The 27,965-nt window shown below is 56.5% G+C and overlaps 1 protein-coding gene across 1 annotated transcript; it reads right to left on the reverse strand.

Moving 5' to 3' along the window:
- Positions 1-642: 642 nt before the first annotated feature.
- Positions 643-27,685, reverse strand: SSU72 (SSU72 homolog, RNA polymerase II CTD phosphatase). The gene is made up of 5 exons (XM_032863153.1): positions 27,523-27,685; positions 17,444-17,587; positions 2,934-3,073; positions 2,285-2,403; positions 643-955 (listed from the first exon to the last, which is right to left on the reverse strand). The coding sequence occupies exons 1-5, from the start codon at positions 27,600-27,602 to the stop codon at positions 854-856; spliced, it is 585 nt and encodes a 194-aa protein (XP_032719044.1). The 5' UTR covers positions 27,603-27,685; the 3' UTR covers positions 643-853.
- Between the last annotated feature and the right edge of the window lie 280 nt (positions 27,686-27,965).

Here is a 27,965-nt window from a genome sequence, read left to right on the forward strand (position 1 = left end):
CCCATGATCCTGGGATCCCGGGGAGGAGCCCCTGAGCCAAGCCGTCACCCACAGCCCCAGGCCAGCACTGCCTATGCGGGAGTCCCCAACACTTCTCCCCGGGGACCTGAGGTTTTCCACAAGCTATGGGTCAGGAGGGATCGTGAGGAAGTAAGGCCACCTGGGGGGACAACTGATCTCAGTCCCAGAAGGTGCCATGGGGAGAAGGGCTCCATGCTTCCAGCAGTCCCTGTGGGCAGCAGGACCGCAGGATACTGCTGGGAAGTTGGCTGCCCCACAGGCAGTGCCCCCATACCCCGCGCCCCCACCCCCCAACCTCAGAAGCAGTCTGAGCTGCAGGGTCAGGCCCAGGGATCCCTCCAGAGGGACGTGTGCCAGGCCGGCAGGAACAGGCCAGGCGGGGACTCAGGACAAAGCAAAGACGGCCAGCAACGTTGATTTATTGGACAACTGCGAGTTCTTTCCCAGCAAGATAGAGCCCATTGCTTTATTCAGGTTATTTGTACATTCCAGCAAGTTCGGGGGGTGGAAGGGAAGGAACCACAACGAGAGCCACAAATGCACGGGGAAATGTACTATAAACCGTTGTTTACTGTTTTGGGTAAAGAAAAAAAGACCTTTATGATCAACATCCCACCCGTAAGTACACGTGGGAGGGAAAAACGTGATTGTTCTGAATCACGCATTTGTGTCTCTGCGTTTCCTATGCACAGTCTATTGGTACCACTGCCGTCGGCCGGCAGAGCACCTGAAAGTAAAAACGAGTATCAGGAAGGAAAGAGTATTAACAAAAGGAAGCTCGTAAAGATGCTTCGGGAGGGTGGGCGGCGCGCCGGGCGCCAGGCCAGCCGGGTCAGTAGAAGCAGACGGTGTGCAGGAAGGCTCTGCCGCTCTTCTCCTCGAACTCCTGAAGCAGCTCGTCAATCTCGTTCTCCATGTCCTCCGTGTGCTGAATCTGGGGAGAGCAGGCGGGCCGCCCTGAGCCCCAGCCCCACGCCCGCCCCCGGCGCCCACCGAGCTGCCCCCCACCCGTCTCCCCACACTCATTTCCATGCACCCCTGCCCAGCAGGGGAGGGAGGCGGGGCACCTGTGCCAGGCCTGCCCTCAGACGCGCCCAGTACACAAACCGAGGACCTCCTGCCCCCGCTGGGCAGAGGCGCAGCCACTTGCTCAAAGGCACACCCCGCCGTGCGGCTCAACACCGCTGTAGCCTCCACGCACCGGCCGCCCCTCACGTCCCCTCCACGTTGTGAGACCCACAAAGGTGTGCAGACGTGGCCAGGTGTCCCTGGCCACCTCCTCCTCGAGGAGGAGCTGCAGCCAGTGGCCGTCTCCAGGCTGACTCAGGGCTGGCCTGGGCTGGCCTGAGTCTTGGCCTATACGCAGTGCCTGTCTGAAGCGATGAGCAGCCCCTCTGTAACTCGTTCCTCGTCAAGGTGACCCAAATGGAAGTCACATGTGCAACTTCTGAGACACGTGTTCCTCTTCAGTCCTTTCCTGTGCATAATGGCCAGAACATGGGCACAAGTGCTGGAGCTTTGGCAGCCATGCTGGGCCCTGAGGGATCTTGGGAACAGAAGCTGTGTGGAAAGCAACAGGAGAGGAGGACCCGGGCCCCTCCCCTGGCAAACCAGTCCAGGCCCACGTGTCTCTGGACATCCTGGTTAAGCCACTTGTTTCCCTCACTTTTCTGTCAGGGCCAGCTGACTTAAATGCAGGTGGAACAGAGGGCAAGGTGGATGGCTCTCTCCTTGGGTAGGTTCTTTTGTCACATTTAAGAGAAAACGTTTTGCTCTGGGCACAGCCATATGGCAGCTACGAAGCCCCTACAGTTCTCCACACAGGGGAGGATGCCCAGGGCCACTCCGGGAAGGCCGAGGACCGGCAGGTCCTGAGGGTGAAGAAGAGGACATAACAGCATCCACGAAGCTCCGGGGCCCTGGACTCTGCTAGACCTGATGGGAGTTCTGGCAGGAGCTCTCGGTAGGGACATGGCCAGGCACTGAGCAGGGCACTAAGCTCCCACCAACTGCACAACAAGCAGAAAGGCAAATTCTTAAGTCAAACCTGCGTGGCCGATGGGCAAACTGGCAGCCACATCGCCACGGACCTGAAAATAACCCGACATGAACATGAACCGAATCGTGTGACAGCCCCTTTCCTGGTAAAACCTGTGTGTCGGGAGGAGGTGGTCCTGGTATGTCCCTCCAGCACAGACTGCTCCCGGGGACCCCAGGTCAGGCCTGGGCCTGGCCCTGGGCTAGAGCAGAGCCGGACACTCACACACTGGCACAGCTCACAGATGAGGAACGCCCCCAGGGTGGCCTCTTCATGGTTGTCCTGGATGTCCACGTTGATGACGTGCACCGGCTGGCAGGTCTCCTGCTCTCTGGAATTCAGATCTGCCGGGAACAGAGCACAGCGGTCAGAGGCCGCAGGACCAGGGCACATGCTCTACCTGTCCCTGGCCCAGGGGTGGTCAGCCAGGCTTGAGTGCTTCCAAGCCTGGTGGGGGTGATTCAAGGAGACCTGGGGACCATCAAGCTCAACGCACCAGCCACCTTCTCACGAGCAGCCAGGCTGCCCCGGGCTGGAGCACCCAACAGTGTGTTCATTCACGAAGTGCCAGACGTCCAGTTCCCTCGCTCCGCATGCGCCCTCCATGTGCCCCAAGACCCTAAAACCTGCACCGCGTGCTCAGCCAACGCGCGGGTGGTCTTGCACGGATGGACACAACCGGCAGAGGGCCGCGCTCTCCCACCCCGACCTCCATCCTCAGGCGGGCCACGCGGGCTGGGGGCGTCCTCATGAGGGCCTTGTCCGCCTTCCCCAGCCCTGGAAGCAGCTGTGTGCTGTCCAGGGCAGCCGCCGAGGCCGTGACGGGCGAAGCAGTGACCCAGGCACGTGGGGCACAACCGGTCTGCGGCCTTACCTTCCACCACCTGATCGTACACTCTCTCTTCACACGTGAGGATCAGATCGAACAGGTCTCTGCAGTTCTGGAACCTTTCCGGCCGCGGCTTGATCCTCTTATTTCTGTCCAACATATGTAAGATGCCGTTCTGCGTGTAGCTAAGTGCTGGAGTCAAGGGACTTTGGAAAGACCTCTCAAGTGCGGAACGCGCCCGCCCCCCGTCCAGCTCGGCGCCAGCGTGCACCAGCCCAGCTGCCCCCCACCCCGGCAGGTGCACGGAAGCAACGTTGAGGTTGAGGTCATTCTGGGGAGTGGGCCGTCCTCTGGGTCTCACAGGAGACGAGGAGGTGGGGGAGGCACCTGCCTTAAGCCCCGCAGACAGGCTGCAGCCTTCACAGCAACCCCTTTCTGGGAGGCAGAGAGCTGCTGTCTGCAACCTTCGCTCGCCTTTCCTCAGCCTGCTGCTCTGACTCCTCCTGGGGCAACTTGGTGACCACGCAGAGCACAAGCTCTTCAGCAAAGACAAAGCCAGTCCCCCCAAGTCTGGCTCAGTTATAGCAGTACCAGAAAAATGTGGAAACCACCAAGAAAGGCAACTTCAGCAGCAAGAGGGGGGGAAGCCCCAGGTTAACTGGAAATAGTGAGCAGCTCTGGAGTCCTGGAGTCCCTCAGAGCTCAGGGTACACACACAGGCCCTGCAGCAGGTGTGCGGCCCGCCCCCCGCAAACCCAGCGACCCGGTCTATACTCAGGGCCCCAGGGGTAGGGTTCACCACCCTCAAGAGACAGGGACAAAGGCCCTAAAGGGGGTTCCTGACAACTGGGGATAAGCATCTTGTTAATTCTATTTAAGAGATGTATGCTACCTGAGGACCTCTGAGTGACGCATTTGATGGTTTTCCCATATGTTCGATTACGACAACTTACTTAACCTCCCATCACTCAGAATACATTTCCTGCCTGTGCAGAGAGCGGAGAGGGCTTCCAGAACGTGCCCCAGCTGTCTGTGCCAGAGTTATAAGTTGAAAAGACACGTCACTGTCAGCCGGGAGGTGCTTTGGTGTCCGGTCATTTTTTTTTTTAATTTTTTTTTTTTTTTAATTTGACAGAGATCACAAGTAGGCAGAGAGGCGGGCGGGGGGGTGGAGAATTAGGCTCCCCGCAGAGCAGAGAGCCCGATGCAGGGCTCGATCCCAGGATCCTGGGATCATGACCTGAGCCGAAGTCAGAAGCTTTAACCCACTGAGCCACCCAGGCGCCCCTGTGTCCGGTCATTTTTTAGCCAAGCGTCCCATCCACTGTGTGTCCCCGGGGCCCAGCCCACCCCGCCACAGCTGCACCCGGGGTGGCTGTGAGCCACGCACAGGCTGTGGAGCGTGGAGTGCTCAGTCCTTCCTGCGCACCGCGTCAGAGTCCAGCGTGAAGAGATGGCGTAGGGCAGGCCCTGTGTGGCTGCAGGGAGGACATAGGCGGCCAAGGCAGGCGGGACAGCGCACACCCCTGCTGGCAGGAAGAAGACCACAGAGCACCAGCGTGTCCTCGCAGACAGACCTGTCCCCCAGGGGCGCGGCTCCTGGTGAGGCGAGAAGGGCCGGCCGACCACTAGACACCCCACAGCGGCACCCCAGGGCCTCGCAAAACCACCCTTCCCTTACTTAAGCCTCTGTGATTTATATGGAAGAGAAAAAAGGAAACTGGGGTTCACGTCCTGAAAGAAAAGATGTCTGGCTCAGGGATCACATCCCAGCCCCCGCAGTGGATGAGGAAAGCAGTGGCAACGGTCCTTCTGGGCTATATCCTGGCCAACAGCAGTGACGCAAGGCCCGGGCTGGGCCGGGCAGGAAGTGCACAAGCCAGGAGCCCTTGACGACAAACCCACAAACCCACCTGCTGCTCCCAGTCACAGGGCCCCGGAGCTCCCCCAGGAACCATGCAAGGACAGGGACAGGATGTGAAGGTCAGCAGAGGGCAGTGAGATGCCCCACCACACACAGGCCTGGAACAGCCCCTGGCCTGGCTGCCCGTGTTTGGCGAATGGCCAGCCGACTCCCAGAAGCAGAGCAGCAGGCCTGAGTCTCAGTGGGAGGCCACAGCCTCCCAAGAAAGGGGCTACCTTGACTGGCCTGGAAAACTGGGTTCCTAGGTGGTCGGGGGCAAAGACGTGGCATGCGGGCGCCCCCCTCTCCCCAGCACCGACTGAAAGTGCCCTGGGAGCGATGGGGGGGGGGCGCTCCTAGTGAAGCTTCAGCCTCCACATGAACCCCGAGATACTTCCAGAAGGCCGAGGGGATGGGGACGAAGCCACAGTTCCGCACTCTGGCTCCTGCAGGCCTCCGGGTGAGGACCCCTGCCCCCGCCCTGCTGAGCTCCGTGGCCCAAGGCTCGAGCTTGCGTTGTCCACTCCCAGCCCCTGGTCTTCAGAAGGCGCGTCTTCGGGGCACCTGCGTGGCTCAGTAGGTTAAGCCTCTGCCTTCAGCTCGGGTCATGATCTCAGGGTCCTGGGATCGAGCCCCGCATCGGGCTCTCTGCTCAGCGGGGAGCCTGCTTCCCCCTCTCTCTCTGCCTGCCTCTCTGCCTACTTGTGATCTCTGTCAAATAAATAAATAAAATCTTTAAAAGAAAAAAAAAGAAGGCGCGTCTTCCCGGCTCTCAGCTACAACCGGTGAAGGTGGCCTGTGAGCCCGTCCGCCTGACCCCCTGCCCGGCGGCGAGGCCGGCACAGATCAGGGGAGCCTGGAGGGTGGGAGGGCCCAGGCAGGGACCTGGTGCTGTGCCATACCAAGGAAGCATGGAAAGGACCATCTTGAAACACTCCGGGGTCTGAACCAGCAGACAGACAACTCAGGCCTTGCCACCAGTGAGCACGCGCTCCTTAAGGACGGTCACGTAAGCACCACTGTGTGGGCCCGAATGAACCATGGGCAGACACGCGGGCTACGGGAGGGGAGCGTCCCAAGAGAGAAACGGGAACGAGGCAGGACACCGAGTAGCCACAGGCGACCCGTCTTCTCTGCAAAGCTGAAAGGCGAACGGGGAACACAAGTCCGTGCAGCGGAGATGGCCGGGGCCCGGGAGCAGCCTCGCCTGCACAGCCTGGGGCCCGGGGCCCGGAGGCCAGGCTAGCGGGTGCTTCAGAAGACGCCCCTCCGGGCCCCTGCACGTCTGTCCTCCCGAAGAGCTGCTCTAACTCTGACAGCCGAGGCACGCGGCTCTAGCTCTGATTCAGGGAAACTCTGCCAACATCAGGTTTAACTTCAACCCTGATATTCTCCTCAGCCCAAGACACAGAAGCTTAGCCGGACGTTTTCATCTTTAAAGCCACGTCGCATCTGGTGGACGTGGACACTGGGGCCCCAGAGAAAGGCCCTCACCACAAGGCAGCCTCTCCCCACCCAGAGGAAGCCCCACGTGCCGTCCTCGGAAGAGGGACGGAGGGAGCCAGGGGCTGGCAGCGCAGGGCCTGCGCCCGTGGAGCCCACCACTGGCAGAGCCCGGGCTCAAAGTGGAGACGTTTCCACGAAGGAAGATGAAGGGAAGGCAGAGGCCTAAGCTGAAGGCAACAAGGGACAAGAGCAGACGAGCCATTTCCGAGCAAGGGAAAGGCGTCGACAGAAACCCAAATGAGGGACCGGATGCTCGCTCTCCCAAGGCCACGGGTTTACCAGTGAAGCCCCCCATCCTCCCTGAGCCACGACGAGGCAGGGATCTGCTGCGGACCCCCCGCCCCGCACTCCTCCCCTACCCGGGGCCTCTGCCCGGCCTGGCCAGACTGAGGCTCTTGCCAAGGACAGGTGAGCACAACTCAAGCCTCATTTCCTCACAAGTGTAACCAGCCGAACACAAGACAAACCTGGGTGAGAAGATTTGAGGACAGAAGTGGGGTCCCTAAGTGGAAACGACTGCAGCAGGAGAAGGGCTCCCAGCGAGGTGGTGCCTGGGCGCAAAGGAGCTTCGGGACCAAGGGCCTCACAACGCCCACAGATTGGGGCCGGGGCACAGGCCCCAAGTCTTCCCACTCTGCAGCCAGGGGACCCCAGAGCTTCATCTTGGGGTGGGGGCCCTGGGTTCCCCATACACCCACCGCGTGGTCAACACGCTGCTGGCAGCTGCACGTGGCCCCGGTTGGACCAAATGCTGCTCCGGCGTCCCGCGCAGATGGTGCCTACCTCTGAGATGCGGGGCAAAGTGCCCCAAGGACACGCAGGCTGGGTACCAACACCTACTGTCCCCAAACGCGGCCATGCCTAATTCAGGTCCTTCCACTTTCTGGCCTTGGATGTGACCCAAATCTCTGTGGCTGAGGCTCCCCAAGAGTGGGCCGCACCCAGATGTCTGTTCGTCTTTTCAAATCCCTATAATCTAGTTTGACCTCCGGCTTCAGACTTGATGAAACGGAAGCACAGACACGAGACAAGAACTCTTACGCAGGACCCAAGAGTCCCCCGGGGAGGGAGAGCCGAGGGCGGTTCAGCTCAGAAATGCCCAAGCGCCAGCCTCCCGCCCTGCAGGCCAGGCCCCCGCAGCCACTGCTGCAGGACACAGCTGTGGGGTGCGCGATGCTGAGGAAGAGGGCCACGGCCCAGGGGACTGGAGCGTCTGACAGCCCCCAAAGGCTCAAGGACAGAACACAGCATCCAGGTAAGCAAGCCGTGCTCCCAGGAAGCCCAGGGCAATTTCCCATTCCCAAACCCGTAACAAAGGACAACTCCCCGGCCTAGGAAATTAGCACCCCCTAGTCAGGAGCCTTCCTTTCTCTCTTCTCTGCTGGGCACAAGATCTACACCCCACTCCTGCCCCCTGGGCCTCCCTCTGGAATGTGCGACACGTGAGGGGCGGGGCAGGTGTCCAAGGAGCCCCCCTCGGCAGGGAACTGGGTCTCCCCACCCCATCTCAGGAATGATTCGAGTATTTCGTTCAAATCTCAGGGTCATATAGTGGCAACACTTCTGCCTTCACTTCAGATCAGCAACGAGGCGTGAATGGGGCAGCCCGTGAGCCCGCGCATTCGGCGGACACATGGGCTGGTGCCCCCCCGACCCCCGGCCCACACAGCGAGGCCAGGACGGTCCGCTCGGGGCCACACCGTGAAGTGGTGCCAGGCCCCACACACGCAGGGCCAGATGCTGTGCGCCCCCCACCGCCCCATGTCACGGAGAATTTGTTGGAACAAAAGCTCCGGGGTTTCATTAAAGGCCTCTTTAAAAACACAACCCCGAGAGCCACAGGCAGCGGCCTCCGGAGGAAGCTGGACAGGCACCTGCCTGCCTCCACGCACACCTTTCAGGACCATTTCCTGTTAGTCAGACGGCCACGGCCCCCAACAGGAGAGCGAGGACCGCGCTGGATCCTGCAGACGCACGAGGGAACTCGGGGAACCGGCGTATTGCACACTCGGCACCTCCCAGAGAACACAGGCCCTGAGAGCCTGCCAGGAAAGGCCGACAGCGCCATTTTTAGGGACAAGTGTTACTTACGTGAAAAAATAAAGAACATTGGGAAAACAGGCCTCTGGGTTAGCACAGAGTGCGGCGCCCAGAGCCCCCCCCGTCACCCACCCGCGCCGCGCGGTGTGAACACTCCCAGCGGGGCCCCGGGCCTGGGAGGCGCTGCCCGCAGGCAGCAGGGGCCAAGAGCGGGCACGTGGAGGCAGAGGTGCCCACGACCACGTGGAGTCACACAGTAGCAGCAAAGTCGCTTCCACCGGGCTAGAATCAGCAGAGAACGTGCCGGAAAGAAGACATTTGCGTTTGTAATCACGCTGTGCACGCCAGTGGCAGCAGCCCCAGCCTCAGCTCCCGGCGCACAGCATCGCCCAGAGCAGCTGCGGACACCCACCTCCCACCCCCCCCCCAGCCTTGCTGGGGACGGTTCCAGTCCTGGCGGGGTCACGGGGCAGTGGGGTGGATGCAGGAAGACGTGATCTGCCTGACCCGGCACTTTGCGAGCTGTGCTGCTTGGAACAGACGCTTCTGGGAGGTGCTACCATCCCGTGAGGCCAACTGCCCCACACGCAGCATGGCAGCTCCCCTCTGACCCCCCTGCACCGAGCATCAGCAGTGGAGGGAGGGTGAGGCCATCGCATTTCTTCAAAGGAAACACCCACCTTTGAACGGGGTTTAAAAGTACTGCGTGGGGCCCCTGGGTGGCTCAGTGGGTTGAGCCGCTGCCTTCGGCTTGGGTCATGATCTCAGGGTCCTGGGATCGAGCCCCGCATCGGGCTCTCTGCTCCACAGGGAACCTGCTTCCTCCTCTCTCTCTGCCTGCCTCTCTGCCTACTTGTGATCTCTGTCTGTCAAATACATAAATAAAATCTTTAGAAAAAAAAAAAAAAAAGTACTGGCTGGAGGATCCTTCATGCCGGGGGACACCAGGAGGTGGGGGCAGTGAGGTCAAAGTTCAGGACCTCCTCTAAGGCTCCCCCAGCTTTAGTGAGGGCGAGGGTCTCACTCCTGGCCCCTGGAAGTCGGCCTGATGTGAACAGGCGACAAGGGTCATCACAGTGCCCTGTTCCAGTATGTTGTAGGAGACTTAAATAATAGAACTAGGGGACGACCACTTGTCCAAACCAGGGAGCACACTGCATTCATTTAAATTTGAGAGAACGTTCACAAAAACACTTCAAGTAACTTGGCTGGATAAATAAAATTACAGTGGGAGAATTATTTTTAGACTTTGTGTGTGCGTGTGTTTGAAGCAGCTCTACGCCCAACGTGGGGCTCGAAGTCTCGACCCTGAGATCGAGTCACCAGCTCTGCCCACTGAGCCAGCCGGGAGCTCCCTTGGTCTTTGTTTCAAAGACACACACGCCCACCCCCAGCTGTTTGATTTTATCAAAATTCTACCCTCAAAACAAAAAGCTGACACCGAAGATGAAGAATTTTAGTGAAGGGGATCTTACTTTTTGAAACTTTTTAAAGAAAAAGCTTTGAAATTACGAATTAGTCTCCAACTCCATGTCTTTTCTACATAAATGGTTCAAGACTGGACCACGTCCCCAGCCTCCCGTGGGGAAGAAGGCCGAGCCCAGCAGCGGGCGACAGACACGCTGGGCCGCCGCGCTGGATGCCGTCTGCCACCAGAAGGCAGCATCCTGCGGGCTGGGGATGGTCTGCAAAGCCCCAGACGCCCGCGTGACTGCAACACAGTACAAGGGAAAAAATCAAAGGACCCTCCTTCCCCAGTGAAATTCTAATTACCTAAGTGAGTTAAAGAAAAAGAGCTATCTTACCATAAAAGAACATTAAAAAAGAAAAGAGGCAAACCAAAAGCAGGACCAGGGCACAGTAACCAGACAAAGCCCGGGGTGCCCGCCCGCCCCCAGAGCTCGGCTTCCACGCTGTCCCAACAACGCATGTTGCACAACAAACTGTCTGGCTCAAGGGGAGGGTGAGGAGCCCATCCGAGGGGCCAACAGTCACTGTAAAACCACCCACCCGCGCCCCGCAGCACTCTTCACAGGGACCAGAAGGAGCAGCCAGAGCCACAGGCCTCCAAGAACAGCCAGCGGGGAAAACAGCCATGGCCAAGGCAGAGTGGCCGGCGAGGTTCACCAGCAGCAGAAACCGAGCTGAGCAGAGGCCACGGGAGAGAAGGGTGTAACTAAGTGTCTTCCAACTGGAACGCACCCAGAACTGCATGAACCAGGGCCTCGCAGAGGCTTTTCATCATAAAGACCTCAAAATCTTACTCTTGGGGTAATGCGATGCCCAGTGTGCCCCGAGTGAGGCTGGGACAGGAGCCGCTGCCGTCTAGGAAGAGGCCAGAGGCAGAACATGTGGCTCAGATGAGCTCTGGGGCCAGGGCAGGAACCAGGCCACCCTGAAGGTGCTGAGGACAGTTCTCTCCCATTCTTCCCAACGTGTGTCCCTGAAGCTCCTTGTTTCAGGGGTCACACACGCACTGGGAGCCCCTCCTGGACAGAGGGCCAAGGGCATGTGCTGACGACACAGCATGGGCAGGACGACACCCTGATGTAGTACCCACACCCCCAAACGCAGGAGTCTGTTCCATGGTGGACACAGCTGGTAAAGCGTCTCCATTCGGGGTGCCCTCAGTCTCATTCCGCCCCCAAGGCTGGTGGGCGAGCTGTGCCTATCGTAAGGACCGCTGGGACTCAGACCCACACCTCCTGCTCAGCCTGGTGTCTCCCCGGAGCCCTCCTGCTCAACCCGCTCTTCGCCCCCCACACGTCCTCCTGGGTCAGGGCCTGGGCAGTCTCCCCGGGCCTGGGAAGAGGATGCACTCCCACCTGCCCCTCAAGCCCACCCCTCTCAAAGGTCATGACAGCTCACCTGATTTCCACCATCCAGGGCCTACTACGTGCCACAGGACGCTCCAACTCCAAGTTTAGATTCAGGGGAGAAAGGCCAAAGGAGACCACACACATGAATCACGGAGAAGCACGCCAGGTAAAGGGGCACACGCAGGGAGACTGGGCCACTCCTCACCTGTACGGATCCAGGAGACCCCCTCGGCCTGCGCTTTCAGGGTGAAGCAGCAGAGTGTGGAAGCAAGAGCTTCCTTATGGCTGCTCTTACGTCAGCAAGCTGTGAGGCTCCAGGGGTGCCCAGTGGCTTCCCCACACCCCGCACGTCTGGTCTCCACAGGCCTCACGGTGACCAGCTGGACCCAGCAGCTCTGACCATCCCCCTGCCTCCCTGTTCTGAGAGGCGGAAGACAGCTGGAGAGGCCGAGCCCAGCGCTGCAGGGAGTGGGCGGGTCTGGGGCCATTGTGGGGCTGTCGCCGGGCTTCACAAGAACACAAACGCGGCCCATCCGCCATCAGAGGGAGGACTGGGACACGGTGGGTGGGAGCCTCTGACAGAGCCCTTGGCACACTTCGGGAGAGTGAGAAAGGCAAACAGCTCTGAGGCTGGGATCTTCTGAAAGGGCTGTGGGGACAGCTGGAATCCTAGACCACACTCTGAGAACCACTACATAAAAAGCTTTTGAGCTAGAACTTCCTTATATTAAAAGTAAGTTCATTTTGGAAATCAAAGCGGTTTCTGCAAAGCAGGTAGGCTGCACTAACAAGACGCTGGGAGCCCCTGGAGGAAACTTCCACGCCAGCTCCTGAACCCCGGCACCCAACCCAACCGCTGCCCCGTGGGGAGGCCTGGCGGCGAGGAGACCTTCCGGTCTAGAGTCCTCCTCCCACCATCCGTGGGGTTATTAGGCCATGGGAAACCACAGGTGTGATCCACTTGACATAACCCACTCTCAACACACCTGGCGTCAGCATCTCACCTACCGTGGGCTGGGAACACCACCGCGTGTGTTCCCAGCCCTGGGTGAGCTCTGGAAGCCGTGGGTGCGGTCAGTGTGGCTCTGTTACGCCCAGACGCGCAAGTGACCCCTGGCAGCCACCAGCCAACCGTCTATGTCCAACGTCCGGCCTCTCCCTAGAGGAGACCTGATGGTGGCTCTTCTGCTTCTTTGGAGTGTAAGGTCATGATTTATATTTTAAGCACAAATGCTTTCCTAAAACCTGAAAGCTTAAAGATCAGCAAAACTAGATCAGAGTTTCTCTAGAAATCCGTGTTTGGCTTAGAACACACTCATGTGTTAAATCAAAAACTACTTAAAAACGGAGCTGCCAACCAGCGTGCAGTGAGATAAGGTCCCCTACCTCGAGGCAAGGGGTGGGGCCAAGCACCTCCAGCTCCGTGAGCCCGCTGGGGGCAGGAAGGAAAGCTCCAGCTAGAGCAGCGGGAACCGTTCCCACGATGGGACCAGCGGCCCTGGCAGCTCCTTCCACCCCCCAGCACGGTGGGAGACGGCCCGCTGAGCTTGAGACAGGCCCGGGCAGACCTGAACAAAAGGAAAAGACCAGTGGCCCTACTGCAGAACAGCAGGACCTCGGGGAGGGCAGAACCCTGAGCTTGTATCCACTGGCCTCGGACTCAGGACAGAGGTCAGGAGGCTGTGGGGATCCAGCAATCTCAGAATTCATTTTTATTTTCAGCTTTCACCCCAACACAAGAAAAATCGCACCCTGAAGACCTGGGCACACACACAGCGGACCCTTGAACAACACTGGGGGGAGGGGCACCCCCTGCAGGCAAAGACCCAAGTGTGACGGACTCTCCAAAACCTAGACCAGACAGCACAACCGCACTGGTCACACCAACCCCACACCGAGTCTGTCTACACCCCACAGTGTTCCGGAAGTCGGGTAAGCTAGAGAAACAGCGTTAAGGAAATCACAAGAAGAGACGTTTACAGGACGGTGCTGGGTCATCCAGACGGCTCTGCTTCGAGGCCTCGTGTCACTCGGGCCCTGTGCACACACGGCAGCCTGAAGCCTCAAAGACAGCACAGCTGGAGGATGACAGTGAGAATGTGGCTGAAAAAACCTAACCCACGGGCACCTGGGTGGCTCAGTGGGTTAAGCCTCTGTCTTCGGCTCAGGTCATGATCTCAGGGTCCTGGGATCGAGCCCCGCTTTGGGCTCTCTGCTCAGCGGGGAGCTTGCTTCCCCCCCTCTCTCTGCCTGCCTCTCTGCCTGCTTGTGATCTCTGTCAAATAAATAAATAAAATCTTAAAAAAAAAAAAAAAAGCCAAACCCCTAAGGTGAGTACACAAGATGGAGAAAAATTAGAAAAACGTGCTGGATACAGGCTCACACCCAGTGTCTCCCGATTGTGCACAAAGCCAGGATCCCGGAAAGTGTTCGTTCTACTTGGGTTTCCAATCGGAGTTTAGGGGCAACTGATCTCTTCTCATATTAAAAATGCCACTATTATTTACATAGTGACTGTTTAAGACAAGTGATTTTAAGTGATTTTGTAGTTCACAAAGCGATGATCTACTGCAAGGTTTGAAGCGGGCTCCCCGTAACACCTCACAAAGGCACGGCAGCCCTCCCCTTGAGACCCCCAATGGGGCCCAGCAATCCTGGGAGTGCAGTCCCCGAAGGGCCCTTCAGACGCTAAGGAACTGTGGTCTTGTTTCAGCGAGACCGTGCAGGCGGGCTGAGGGTTCAGCTGCAGACCCCACTCCCTCAGCAAGGGGAGCCCGGTCTGCTGGAGCCTGCACCCGGCTCCACCCCTGCTCAAGCCCACAGGGCACGGTTAGGGCTGCTCAGTATTCAAAATAACTCCAAGGCAAAGGAAGAAAAAAGGTTAAAATAAATCACATTAAAAATAAGACAGCCTAGCCCTCGCCGGAACAAGGGTGATCCTCAACCACGCTGGGGCAGCCCAGTCCAGGGCCCCGCGTGCAGGAAACGCGGGGGGCACCCAGACACAGGAGCAGGTTTTTGGAAGGGGGCGCGGGGTGACAGGCATGAAGAGGGGCACGTGATAGAATGAGCCCTGGGTGTTCCAGCAGCCGAGGAGCCGCTGAATTCCACCTCTGAGACTAATGATCCACTATGTTAACTAATTAAATTTAAATGAGATTTGAAAATGTGCTAAAAATCTGCCGTGGTGATGGCTGCTCAACCCTGAGGCACAGCAGCGCCCACCGGCCGCACTTTGCCGGCCACGTGCACTCTCTCCCAACAGCGCTCTTCTGTGGCCCTCACTAGCGAGAAAGCGGACGTTTCTGGTGGTCTGCGGAGGGTCAGGCCAACAGGGATTCCCTGTATTACCAGCAGATAATCCCCACAGGGAACTGGTAACCAGCCCAGTCTAGCCTAACTAGTTGAGGGTTAGTTTAATGAGGTTTCTGTCCCAACTCGCGTCCCTGGCCTCCGCGTGCTCCCAGGGGCAGGTCCTGCAGGGACCGCAGACCAGTGCCTGGCCCTCCACCCCTGGGGCCACCCTGCCCACAGACGGAGAGCCACAGGGAAAACCACCTACAAACAGCCAGAGTTTCAGAAATAAGGAGCTTCCACACTAGCAGGACTGTGGGCCAAGACGTACTGAGAGCTCAACGTCAGTGCCTTGCAGTGAGCCTCCGGCGCCCCGTGCACACACACATAGGGGAGCCCGGCCCCCAGCCACTCCACCTCACCTCTCGGCTCTGCCAGTCAGGTACCACTTTCCTCCTGTGACGTCACGCTCGCCCTTGAAAATGTGCAATTTACTGAATGTCCTGTTTCATCCGTGGTTTACATCCTAAAACCATCGCTTCCCCAGAAGCCCCAGTATTCGCGGGGACAGGCCTGGCTTCTGGTGCTTCTTCCACTTCTTGTATCAGATGCCAATGCGGAAGCAACCAAAACCCCAGCTCCCCCCACCCCCATCACTAGTCAGTCCCCTCCTGTCCTCAGAGCACTTCCCAAGCCAGGTGTGGGACCCTCAACACACAGCTGATCGCCGCTGCCTCCTTCCCTGTTTCCCTCATACGGGGAAGGCCTGTGCCCCCAAACCCAGGGGCCTGCCAGTGTGCACACCAACCCAACCCCCGGACCCCCTCCCCGGGGAGCAGATGCCCCTCCTTTACTGGTCCAGGGATGTACTTGGCACCCTTCCTAGAAGACAGAAATCCCACCCAAGTGAAGTCAATTAGCTGACAAAGGTCTCTCTCTTCCAGAGCCTCATGAGGGGCACTCAAAGGAGCGGTCCGTGAAGGTGACCTTCCTATGCGGGGTCTCAGGAGGCAAATACTGCTGGTGACAGTGGAAACAGCCATGACCCCCAACCACCACACCTTCCCCATGATGCAGCAAACCACACGTGTACAGATGCCTCCTGGACCGGATGCTCTATGGGGAGACCGTGCGTCTGTGCGAAGACCACTCACAAGGAGGTTCTGAATTCTGAGCAGCTGGTCTCTGCTCCTTCATTCAGAACTGCTGGGACGCGCACACCACCCCTCCTACTGCAAATCCCTCTCGTTCCAGTCTTCTTAAAACACGGCAAAGTGCTGCCCTCCTAGGAACAGAGCAACCGTGGTCAGCTCCGACGGCAGAAGGCCTCATTTGTGATAATTAAGGGAATATGAACAAGCATGTTATTTTCTGTTTTGGTTTCTCTGAGTACAGGAGCTTAAAAATGGTGTTGGCTGGAAAACCTTCAAAACCAGATGTTGTCTCGAGAGACACTTCACGACACGTGGAGAGTTCACACAGAGTCAGAAAACCTGGAGTTAGGGTCACGGTGTCTCTAGGACAAGGGGGCTAGTGGTCACTTCTGCTCCAGGCTCAAGGGCGGCTCTCAACACAAAAGAGAATTTCAGGGAGAGCAGCCTTTCTGAGATGGGGCCTCTGGGTAAGCCAGAGCCTGCCCCCGCCCCCGGCCGGAGGGCGTGAGCAGCGCACCAGCACCCGGCACTGTGACACGGAGACCAGGACGCAGCTCACCGGGGATGCGCACGGTCTTCTCCCCAGTGCAGGCTCTGCCGCTTGTGAGAAAGGGGGGCACCCAGGACTTCCCAGAAGGACCTCGGGTCAGCTGCACCGCGAGTCCTGCACTCCCGCCTCCCACAGACCGCCCCACACGCCCACGACGGCACTCTGCCTCAGCGCCCGACAGCTTTCTAAGTGTAGCTGAGGGCGGCGAGCACTGGGCCAGACGGAGCAACTGTCAGGGTCCAGTTTCACATTTTGCTAGTGTGACCTTTGGGGCCACACTCCGTGCTAAGTAATCTACAGATTTACAGAAAACATCTGTCATTTATTAAAATTGTAAGAGCACCAACACGAAGACAGACTTTTCTCTCTGGTGCCTATGTTCCTTTCACCTGGTGTATGTTTGGGCTCCATCCCGAGAACTAGAGAGTCCTCACTGCACCAGGAAGGCCCAGAAGTTCTAGAGTAGTACACGTGATCACGAAGTGCCCCGGGCAACGGCCAGGCAACAATGATCTTAACCACTATACAGCCTGAGGCCACGTTCATAATGAAAAATACCTTTCATGGGGTGCTGGGGTGGCTCAGTCGGTTAAGCATCTGACTCTTGGGTTTGAGCTTGGGTCGTGATCTCAGGGTTTTGAGACTGAGCCCCTCACTGGGCTTGGCACGAAGTGAGGAGTCTGCTTGGGATTCCCTCTCCTTCTCCCCCTGCCCCTCTCACTTGTATGCGTGCTCTCTCTCTCAAAATGAGTAATAATAAAAAAAAAAATACCTTTCTTTCACATGAGTCTTAAGTAGCAGATCCAGTCTGTTTTGCCTCTTCCTGAAATGAAGTTCTCTCTCAAATTATTTGCTTCTAACATGCTTCCTTTGGTAGCAGACATGGCAGAGAGGAGTGAGGCTGCCTGCCTACCTGGGCCACCATGCACACTGTGCTCCTGTGTGCATACATGCACCCGCCTGCGGAGGGGAGCGGCGGGCAGCCCTGCAGCGGGAAAATCAACTCCGCTCTGTGGCTCCTGCCTTCCTCACCTCTGCTGCCCTGGCCGACATTACACCAGAACCCGCCCTCGACCTTGTCAACATGGGCTCCACATCTGCTCCCACAGGCCCCACGCGCCCCCTGCACACCACATGTGCCGTGTGACTCAGCACCGTACCCCGAGGCAGCCGCTGGGTACCTGCATCACAGACAGCCCTAGACTGGAGGCCAGAGCGACACCCACGTCAGAAGACACCTGCCAGAGACAAGCACGCGGGGTTTTTAAAAGGGCGACCCACTGGGATACAGTTCTTTGTCCTTCCTAAGGAGATCATTGTACATCTGATCATATGTAGTTTTGAAATCATAAACATTTGGCTTGTCGGGTGCTGGCCCTGGGAGCTTCACGTGCGTTCCTGTTCCGAAGGACCGGACACTGAATCCCCGTTTGCTGAAAGACACAAAGAGAGAAAAAAATCACAGTTGGATTAAGACACAAAATTCTAGGGGCACCTGGGTGGCTCAGTGGGTTAAAGCCTCTGCCTTTGGCTCGGGTCGTGGTCCCGAGGTCCTGGGATCGAGCCCCGTGTCGGGCTCTCTGCTCAGTGGGGAGCCTGCTTCCTCCTCTCTCTCTGCCTGCCTCTCTGCCTACTTGTGATCTCTGTCAAATAAATAAATAAATCTTTAAAAAAAAAAAAAAAGACACAAAATTCTAAAGCCAAAGAATATGGAATGGAAAACAGACAGAATGAGTAACTGCTGATACTACAGACATGTTTTTAAATTCTAAACTTTCAGCATTTTATTCACAAATTTTAAAAAATCCTATAGCAGCATAAGGGCGCCTGGGTGCTCAGTCGCTGGGCATCTGCCTTCAGCTCAGGTCATGATCCCAGCGTCCTGGGATGGGGAACACTGCTTCTCCCTCTCCCGCTTCCCTGCTTGTGTCCCGTCTCTCATTGTCTCTATCTTTGCCAAATAAATAAATAAATCTTAAAAAAAAAAATCCTATAGCACAGCGGGGCATCCGAGTGGTCGCATGGTCGAGCGTCTGACTCTTGGTGTCGGCTCCGGTCATGTCCTCGGGTCGTGGGACCCAGGCCTGCGTCAGGATCTGCGCTCAGCAGGGAGCTGGCGTGAGATCCTCTCCCCCCTCGGCACCAGCCCCCACTCACATGCACGCAGGGCCCTCTGAGAAATAACGTCTTAAAAAAAATCCGACAGCACATCACACCCAAACTCGATGAAACCGATCGAGACGGAAGACGAACGGTTGCCGGCGCGGCCACAGGGTGGCCGTGAGCACCACAGCTGCTCACCGCATCCCCCCAGACCCGCTCTGGCCGTCGCAGGCCCCACGGACGCGCGGAGCTAGGGAAGAGCTCCTCGGGAGCGTAGCCGACCGCCGCCCGGACCGCCGTGCAGGGTTCAGGCTCCCAGGACCCCCTCGTGTGTGACTCCTACGACTCTCCCACAGACTTGACCGCACGCGCCACACAGGGAGCGCCACGTGTCGGGCCCCCGACATCCTGTGGGCCGGGGTGCGCCAGGAATCCAGAACTGAGGGCACAGGGGTGTCAGGCCCACGGGCGCATCCCCGCAGTCCCTTACATCGTCACATCGGCCACGAGGCTCAAGAACAAACAGCTCCCAAGCTGTGCCGACTCCAGTAGCCTGGAGTCCAAGGGAAGGGAAGGGACCGAGTGCGTCTCCTAACAAGCCCGGGGGAGGGTCATGAAGCGCAACCTGTGAGTGACAACCTGCGCCGTAACAAACGTCACCTGAAAGCAGACCTCCCAGGCGTCGCCACTGATAACCCCTCGGGTCGGCTGCAGTCCCGTGCAGTCGTCCGTCTGGCACAGAACCTGCCGGCTTCCAAACTCAGCAGAACTCGTGTTAGAAGCGTGTGAAGAAAACCAGCTTTCTCATCACCGCTCCCTACGCGGAAACCATGCACCGTCCACATCTGAAGGAGCTTCCGGGCGACAGGCCATGCGGCGAACACGCGTGTTTCCATCGGTGCCTCCAGCGTTCTCCCAGGCCCGCCTGGCTCCAAGGTCCCCGGAGACAACGGTCTCAAGCTTTTCTAGGTCTTCCTGCAACTCCTACTTGACTGTGTCCGGAAATACTTCGGTTTTCACAACGGAGGCGCTCCTGGCATCCAGAGGCCAGGGACGCTGCTAAAGGCCCGCAATGAACGGGACAGTCCTCCAACCCAAAGCGTCCTCAGGGCCAAGGCGGAGAACACCCTGACCTAGAAAATGAAATGAGTAAACCCCACAGAGGGGCAAAGGTCTGAGCATAAAAGTCACAGGGAAGGAAAGAGCTTAACCTCACTCATCCTGAGAGAAACACATCACGTAAAGGTTGAAGCCTGCTTATGGGTTACACGGTCCCGCTGCCTTGTCGGGGTGAGGACGTGGTCCCTTCTGTCACTGCTGTGTCCCCAGCGGGCACATAATAAATAAGTAGCTGGCAAAGAGGAAGTGAGTAACAATGTTACACGCAGGAAAACCTCACTCAGACGGTGCCGCTGGACAGGACCTGCAAACGTCTGGAGAAGGTGCCAACATCCAGCAAGCGGACGCCGCTGTCCACTCTGCAAACGGCCCCGCACCACACTCACTGCAGCCCCGAACGGACCCAAAGACGACGAGAGCCACCCTGTGTGTCCCACCACCCAGCAGGGTCCTATTGCCAACGAGAAGGTGAGGGGTGCCACACACGCCAAAAAGCTTCTGCGATTATTCACAGAGAAAGCAAAGAGTGGAAACGCATCCTGTGCCAGTGGCACAGGGGCCCAGGAGAGGCTGTGTCCCCGGGGAAGTGGGGGCCTCCGCACCTGGCACGCACTGAGTACCGAGCCGGCACATCCTGCAACGGTGAAATTTAGAAGCATTCTTGTCAAGTTTCGTTTAAACACCTCACCCGAGTCCTCTGAGGTTGGTAAGAGCTGAGTCACATGCCTGTGTCCCTGGAAGTATGAGATGCGGAAGCTGACCCCCCAGAGGGTCACTTGGGACCAAGAACAGAGCCTAACAGCAGACTCCTGTTAAGCACACCAGGCCCCACGCACACCTGAACTGTTAAAACAACCATCAAAAAGAAAAAAACCGGGACGCCTGGGTGGCTCAGTTGGTTAAGCAGCTGCCTTCGGCTCAGGTCATGATCCCAGCGTCCTGGGATCGAGTCCCACATCGGGCTCCTTGCTCATCAGGGAGCCTGCTTCTCCCTCTGCCTCTTCCTGCCATTCTGTCTGCCTGTGCTCTCTCCCTCTCTCTCTCTGACAAATAAATAAATAAAATCTTAAAAAAAAAAAAAAAAAAAAAACCAACAACCCTCAAGACGACCAACATTTCCAATACCTGATCACAAGGCACCTGTGCTGTGACCACAGGGTGACGGGGCCCAGCCACAGGGCACAGATGCGTGGCACAAGTCGACTCGTGTGCACCGAAAAGGTGCGCGCAGACCACCTTCACTCCAAATCCGAACCGGTTTCCTGACCAGATGATGACACTAAAATACATATTTTCTCCCAAGCACCGACAAGCCCATGACAAAGGCCATCTCAACAGCCCCCAAGGTCAGTTGGCAGGGCCCTCGCTTCTGCACAGGTCCCAAGCCCCTAAGACAGTCCCAGAGGAGCAGGCTGTGGCCACGAGCACCATGGAGAACACAATGCGGTGAGCCAACAGGTCACCACACTGTTAAGAACCGCCCAGAATAAGCAGCTTGCGTTTCAAGCTCCAGGCCGTTCTCCCCAAAGCCGCTCCCCCACTGCGCCAGCAGCTTATTGGCTGCTGAAATGTGAAAACCACACATCACTGAGGGGAGAAGAGGAATTACTCCTGAGACTATGGGTAGCATAACCCTCCTGGAAGCTTGCCAACCCTCAAGTCTCCTTTGAGTTTTCTGTGTGTCTCATGGAAAAGCAAGGCGCCCAGAAGTGGCACAAGTGTCCCGGACCCTGGTAAGCCGACGCCACCGATCACTTCCCTTGTGTCCAGGAGTGGGTTTACTTCGAGGGCGCTCGGCCATTCACACACCCAACACCTGTAGTCAAGGCAGAGCCTCTCCAGCAGGTGGGGGAAAGGAGGGACGTGCACTCTGAAACCACAGAGCCCACAGAAAAAAGACCCCCAAGGACAGGACTCAAGCTTCAAAACCTAAAAACCACCACCACTGTCACTGGTGGCAGGCTTGCCATTCCATTTTGATTCAACAACGTTTCCTGGGGCTTACGGTGTGCTGGGGATACAATAAGATCAAAACAGATCCAACGCTCTCTCCTTTGACATTTGGGGGCCGGTGGGCAGGGGGGCACAACAAAGTAGGGAAAACACCCAGTACACAGGACAGTGAGAAGACAGCGATGGAGAAAGCCACGGGACAGGAGCAGAGCCCGCTCATGAGGAAGTGGGAAACGGGACAGAGCACCTCAGAGCCTTTCACAGCACATACCCCATGATGCAGAGACCCTGGACAGGGCCCCGAAGTGTTTCAGGCCCGCGTAGGGGAGATAGGCCACCTGAAAGCTACCCACAGGGCTCCCAGGAGGCTCCAGATGGGAGAGCCCCTGGTGCAGGGACTCACATCCCCCCTCCCGCTGGGGCAGCCCCAGACTGAATGGCTGGGGTGATGGCACCTGGCAGGCCCACCTCTCTCTTCTACGCATCTTCTGTCACAGTACGGTCTGAGGCTTGCATAGCTGTCCAGATGGAAGATTCTCCACTTTTAGTCTATCCACGTCCGTAAAAGCATATCGTCCCAAAGATAACCCAGCCCAACATTCCACCTGGCCTAACCAGGCTTCCAAGGGGGTGACTGCCAGAGCTGCAAACGGACAGGTGGGACTCGGAATGAAGGTAGCCTCCCCTCCACCATCACAAACAGTCCGGGGGTCTGTTGTCCCTGCTCTCCCCAACTTTCTGAAATGGCAGTCAAGTGTATTTAAAAATAAAAATAAAGTGCAGTTTGTTCTTCCCCCAACAGAATGTTCCCAAGTGGCAAAAAGGCTCATTAGCAACAGAAGTGCTGTTTCTTCGAAGCTGACGCAGCGGGCGGAGCGGCCCATCGTGCACTGTGTGACAACATGTAGTGTGACAACGATCCTACATAAAGAAGCAACGATAAAAAAAACCATTCCCGACAACCTAGAGGTTCAACGTCTTTACAAATACCAACAGATCTATCATAAAGAACCTATCACAGAAAATGTCAAATTTTGGGAAAGAGAACTGTTTCTTTCCATTGCTATCCCCATGGCTAACAGTAAAATGATGATGTCCAAACGAACCCCAAAAAGGACCATAAGCAAACACCAAATTAACAGCATGGGCTACGCCATGTTTTTTATTTTCCACAGTGAGATTATTAATCAATTTCAAGAGTTTCTTTGGCCAAGACTGGAATCCTAGAGCCACGGCCAACCTTCAGTAAGCACACTCTGACTCTAAGTAGGGCACAACGCGCTCACAGTCCCAGGTCACCTTCCCTAGCAGCACATCACTCACTGCTATCAGCCCGACGTCTAGCCCGCGATGACCTCATACCTACGGACCAATCGACTGCTCACAAGCCAGCAAACCCGAGTGCCCGCCTGCAGCTGCACGGCCTGGTGCCGGCAAGATGAGCGCCCCTGAAGCATGAGCGCTCCGGCAAAACCTAGGTCATCGCCTGCTAAATGTGCGCTATAAACACGTCTCAGTAAACACTTCCCAGGATTCACACCTTATCATCCTCCCACAAGGTCAACAACAAAACTGAGCAGCTAGGCATGAGATCCCGGTGCCCCGCTGTGACAAGTGCACCTTACGTTTAGTCCCCCCGTCGGCACCCCAGCTTAGATGTCTCTCCCGCCCCCGCTGCTTTTCCTCAACCTTGGTTTTTTGCTGGCCACCCTGCTCTTCTGGTTGCTGTCAGCCTGTCTGGTGTCCCCCACCCAGTGACAGCAGAGCAGGCCCTCGAGATCTGGCACTGCGGATGGTCCAGCGACAACCAACCACGAGGGTGCTGCTTTCCTGCTTTAACCCTCCGTGGCCCCAAGCAAGGATGTGTTACTAGCACGGGTGAAACTGCTGAGCTGTCTTCCCTGCTCCGGGCTCCACCCATTCTCGTCTGTAAGAAATTGGAGACGCGGGAAAGAACGTTTTAGCTGTGGGAGCTGTGGCCCCACTTGGTCTACCCAGTTCTGAATCCATGTTCGCACGAAAACCGCCTTTTCTCCAACCATCCTCCTCACTTTAGCTCTACCTCCTGAAGAAAAAAAAAAAACAATGCAGTCCCTTAAAACCTAGGAAGACAAATGTGTTCCTCTGTAGACACCTTTTCTGCATTCCCTGCCTTTCTTAAAAAGTCATGATTTCTAATCCTTTCACCTCCCTAAACAGTTCCCAGTTTATTTTTTTCAAGGGTACCCAGAACCAAAATACCAGAAGAGGTAGGCAGAGAGGCTGCAGGGCACAGCTGACTACCCCTCCCTGGTAAAGACAAGAGATTTCTGGAAATGGGTCCAAGATCAGGGAGTGAGTTTCGCACCATGAATGGGGGTGCTCCTGCGACACAACCACAGGCTGCCCCAGACTTGGTCCCGTTTGGGAGAGGACATCCAATTTTGCCCCAGTTCCAGTGTGGCGGGGAGCCCACATGCTCTGGTGATGATGTGAAAGCCCCACCCCAAACTGGGGAACCACGGGACCTTAGTGGATTCTGCTGCCTCCCCTCACCCTGGACCCTTCTTCAGCCCATGCTTTATCCATCTGGAGTCTCAGTGCTGTTACTCATCATAACCAGAGTCCCTTATGTCCAAATCCTTACTGTCCCTCATGAGCGAGAGCTTCCTGTTCTGGGCACTGCCTCTTCACGCGTGTTAAATGCAGACATCTAAGGACTGCAAGGACGAAATCAAATGGCATTAAGAAAGACCTGGCATGGGATGCCTGGGTGGCTCAGCTGTTAAGTGTCTGCCTTCGGCTCAGGTCATGATCCCAGGGTCCTGCGATTGAGCCCCCCATCAGGCTCCCTGCTCGGCAGGGAGTCTGCTTCTCCCTCTCCCACTCCCCCTGCTTGTGTTCCCTCTCTCTCTGTCAAATAAATAAAATCTCAAAAGAAAGAAAGAAAGAAAGAAAAGACGGCACCTGACAGAGAGAGCTCAAGAGACTGACTCTCAACCCAGTTTTTCCTTTGCAGCCTCTCTGCTCCTGCTCCCCAAATCACACTGCCTTAGGACTGAAAACAGACCCGAGAACTCAGTTCAGCAGTTTGCAGAAGTCGGTCTTACAAAATTTGTTTTGAATGGCTAGACTAAGAGGATTTCCAAGAATCAACATGCCCCTTAACATCTAGATCGTTCTGAACAAAAAAAATAAATTAATCAGCTCCAAAGGGAAATCTCGGTCTACAGTGTACAAAGAACAGAAAGAGGCGTCCGTGGAAAACGCTCCCGCAGACCCTAGAGCTCCCACAGCTGGTGCTTGAAACAAGGCAGTCTCAGACGATCAAAAATAATCACCCCAGGGACCACTGATATACATGAGAGAGAAGTGTGTGTGTGTGTGTGTGCGCACGATATATCGTGTATATGATGGAAGTGCCGACATTTATTACCATTTGTATTTGACTTGTCAGAAAACAGAGACGATTTGCAACGGGGCCATAACACATAAAGTAAAATAGGGTCTCACTAGTAAAACTAGCCCCTGTGCGGGTTCACTTAACTGCGCTCCTTCCAGTATTTATTTCAGAAGATTGCCTGTGTTTCACAAACAGCTTCTGTAGGGCCTTGACGTTCATAAGGTCTCAGGTGGTTCCTCTGTAGGCACCTTTAAAAACCACCCTATCAAGTTCTTAGAAATGCGTTTAAACGCTGTAAAATCCAAATAGAAATAAAGCCATAAATAATTGTGAAAAGTGAAAGACATGGGAAGTCGTTCCATCTTAATAGCAATTTCAAAACTAAAGGAAGGCAAGATCCTCTTTTGCCCTAGCAGCAAGAAAAAATGAAAACAACGCCCAGATTGAGAAAACAGGAGTTCTATAAATAGGTTCTTTTCTGGAAGGTAGTCTGGCAAAATATATGAAAACATGAAATATGCCTACTTTTTGAGTCAGCTATTCTACCCCTAGGAATTCATCCAAAGAAACAATCAGAAAACTGTGCAAATGTATTTATATGGCACAAGGATGTTGACATTTTAAGAACGAAAGATAAAAAGCAGCCAAAATGTCTACTAACCCGGGGTTGGCTACAAAATTAATTGCTCCACAGAATTCCTCTGGATTACTGTGTCCTAATTTTGTAACCACTGCCATTACTCAATATGAATAAATGTATTCAAATTCAATACAACAAAATAACCACCAAAACCTAACATTATGTGGAGAGAAATTACAAAACATTTTACTCTCCCTTCAGTGTATGTACACACAGGACATACCCAGCAGGTGCCACACCGATCCTGTGAGGACCTTCAATGTATTCTGTTTGCAAAGAGATCTTCTTCTAAGTAACACTATTTTCTAACAAATGAAAACATCCCCCAAATATAGGTATTTTAGCAATTAAAGATTCAGGTCTAAGTCAACATCACATTCATGATGTCAATAATATAGATTATCCTGGGCCGCCTGGGTGGCTCAGTGGGTTAAAGCCTCTGCCTTTGGCTCAGGTCATTGTCTCAGGGTCCTGGGATCCAGCCCTGCATCGGGCTCTCTGCTCAGCAGGGAGCCTGCTTCCCCCCTCTCCCCCTCTGCCTGCCTCTCTGCCTACTTGTGATCTCTGTCTGTCTAATAAATAAAATCTTTTAAAAATAAAAAACATAATAATAATACAGATTACCCTAAACTTACCTTCGTTTGGAGTCTCTTTTTGAAGCAAATCTGAAACAGTAAAATGGGTACAAGCACACCCAAGAATTCTGACTTGGCGATTACTGGAGGGTTCTTCTGCACCCCCATTTCCACAGGAGACCCACTGCTGTGCCGGCTACCACCGCTCTGAACTACACAAGGACCTATCGTCCTGCAGGGATCATCTTGGGGAAGTTATCAGATGGGCAAGTTCTGGAACTGGTTTCATGACAAAACTGCTACAGGTAGTTTAAAAAGAAAAAAACAACCATTTCCCTTTCGTAGAGTTCACCTGAAATGTGTTACGCAGACACTAAGAGCTTACACTGAAGACCGCCAGCCAGAATCAGCACAGCGAGGTGGTCTCCAGATCCCCTCTTCTGACTGAGGACATTAAATTTCATTTCCCTTGAGTAACTTTCCAGGAGTGTTAACCTTACGTTCTTTTCCTTAAATTTACTGAACTTTAAATGTCTGTAAACTTCATACCAGCACTTTCTACTTTTAAAACAAGTTTGCAATTGTAAAGGTTTCTGTTTAAAAACCACCTTCACAATGAATTGTTAGGTTCCAAACATCCCATTCTGACGAAAAACGACAGTGAATACGGTGGGCAGTGTGGGACAGGTTAGGAAAGATGACACTCCTAATTAGCAGACCTGAACTCTGACAAGGCAAAAAAAAAAAAAAAAAAAAAAAAAAAAGGCAGACAGACAAAGGAGAGAACGTGCAGAAAATTCTAAGTTCTCCAGGTTACTGAGGAAGGTGGTCACGGAGAGGCGGCGGCGCTGCTGTCCTCTGAGCCGGGGACACTCCGGGAAGAGGCTTTCAGCACACCAGACTCCACCCGCAAGTGGTCACTGTCACGGCCCGCGGGGCCTCGTGACGGACACACGCTCTATTACACACACGACGCCAGCATCGCGGACACGCACCCCAGAAACGCAAAGCCGAACCCCCGTGTGGCCCGGAAACGCGCGGCTGGAGAATTTGGGCGCGGAGGGCATGTTTTGCCCGAGACTCAAACGCAGACACAACTCCATGGCGTTAACAAAGCGGGCCGTGCCCGTGTTCGGGGTTTCGGTTTTTCTGGGCTATGCCGCGTCGTGCAGGCTTTCCGGCGGGGCCCGTGAGCGGCCAGGCGGCCCGCACCCTGTCGCGGGACGCAACCACCTCGCAGACGCGAACCCGGGGCCGGCACTCATGGGCGGACACCCCACAGAAGGGCCGCCACCTCCAGAGGCACAGACGCGCGAGCACAGCGGATGCCAACGCACCGGCCCCTCGGCTTCACCGGGAGCCGGGAGCTTGGAGCGCCCGGGAGCCTCCGGGCTCAGAACCTGAAACCTCGCGCGACCGAGCCTTAGGGGCTCCTCGCTGCGCGCGGTCCCGGTGCCGACGAGCCCGGCGCGGCCGACCCGACGTCCGGCCTAAGGGAGCGGGGAGCCGCCCAGCACGGGCCGGGCAGGACGCTGGGCCGCAGGGACGGCCGGCGTCCGACGGGGCGCGCTAGGCCAGGGCGGAGGCCCCAACTACCTGAGGATGTTGTGCGCCTCCATGCTCCGGTTCTGGTTGCTCGAGCACACCACCGCCACCCGCAGCGGCGACGACGGCATAGCGGCGGCCGCAACGACCGCGACGCAACCGCTCCGGGACGCCCACCCAGCCGCGGCGCTTCCGCGCGAGCAATATGGCGGCCGCGGCGCCCGGAAGTCATGACGCCAAGGCGGCGGCGCCGGCGACGTAGCGCGTCAGGACGCGGGCGCGGGCGTGTGCGCGGCGTCCCGGGCGCCCACAGCGCCCGGTCGCGAAGGCAGGGAGGCTTCGCCGGCGGGCGCCGAGCCCGCAGCGAGCGCGCCGTTGTCCCCGGCGTGCCCGGCAGAAGCCCGAGGTCCTCACAGGGGCCGCCCTCGGCCCGGAGCCGGGCGCTGGCGTGCTACGTCACAAAACCCGGCCGCCGTCGCCAGGAATGACGTGAG

This window comes from Lontra canadensis, unplaced genomic scaffold (genome assembly GCF_010015895.1).
Source record: "Lontra canadensis isolate GAN:19392208 unplaced genomic scaffold, GSC_riverotter_1.0 scaffold25, whole genome shotgun sequence".
Lineage (NCBI taxonomy): Eukaryota > Metazoa > Chordata > Mammalia > Carnivora > Mustelidae > Lontra > Lontra canadensis.

What these genes read in the sequence shown, in the direction of transcription:
- SSU72 (XM_032863153.1), bottom strand. Translation starts at nt 27,602, where the DNA reads ATGCCGTCGTCGCCGCTGCGGGTGGCGGTGGTGTGCTCGAGCAACCAG. An exon ending in CTTAGGAAGGACAAAGAACT is followed by an intron (nt 3,074 to 17,443) that starts GTATCCCAGTGG and finishes TCCAGCACTTAG; the next exon opens with CTACACGCAGAACGGCATCT. An exon ending in TCTGTGAGCTGTGCCAGTGT is followed by an intron (nt 956 to 2,284) that starts GTGAGTGTCCGG and finishes TGCTCTCCCCAG; the next exon opens with ATTCAGCACACGGAGGACAT.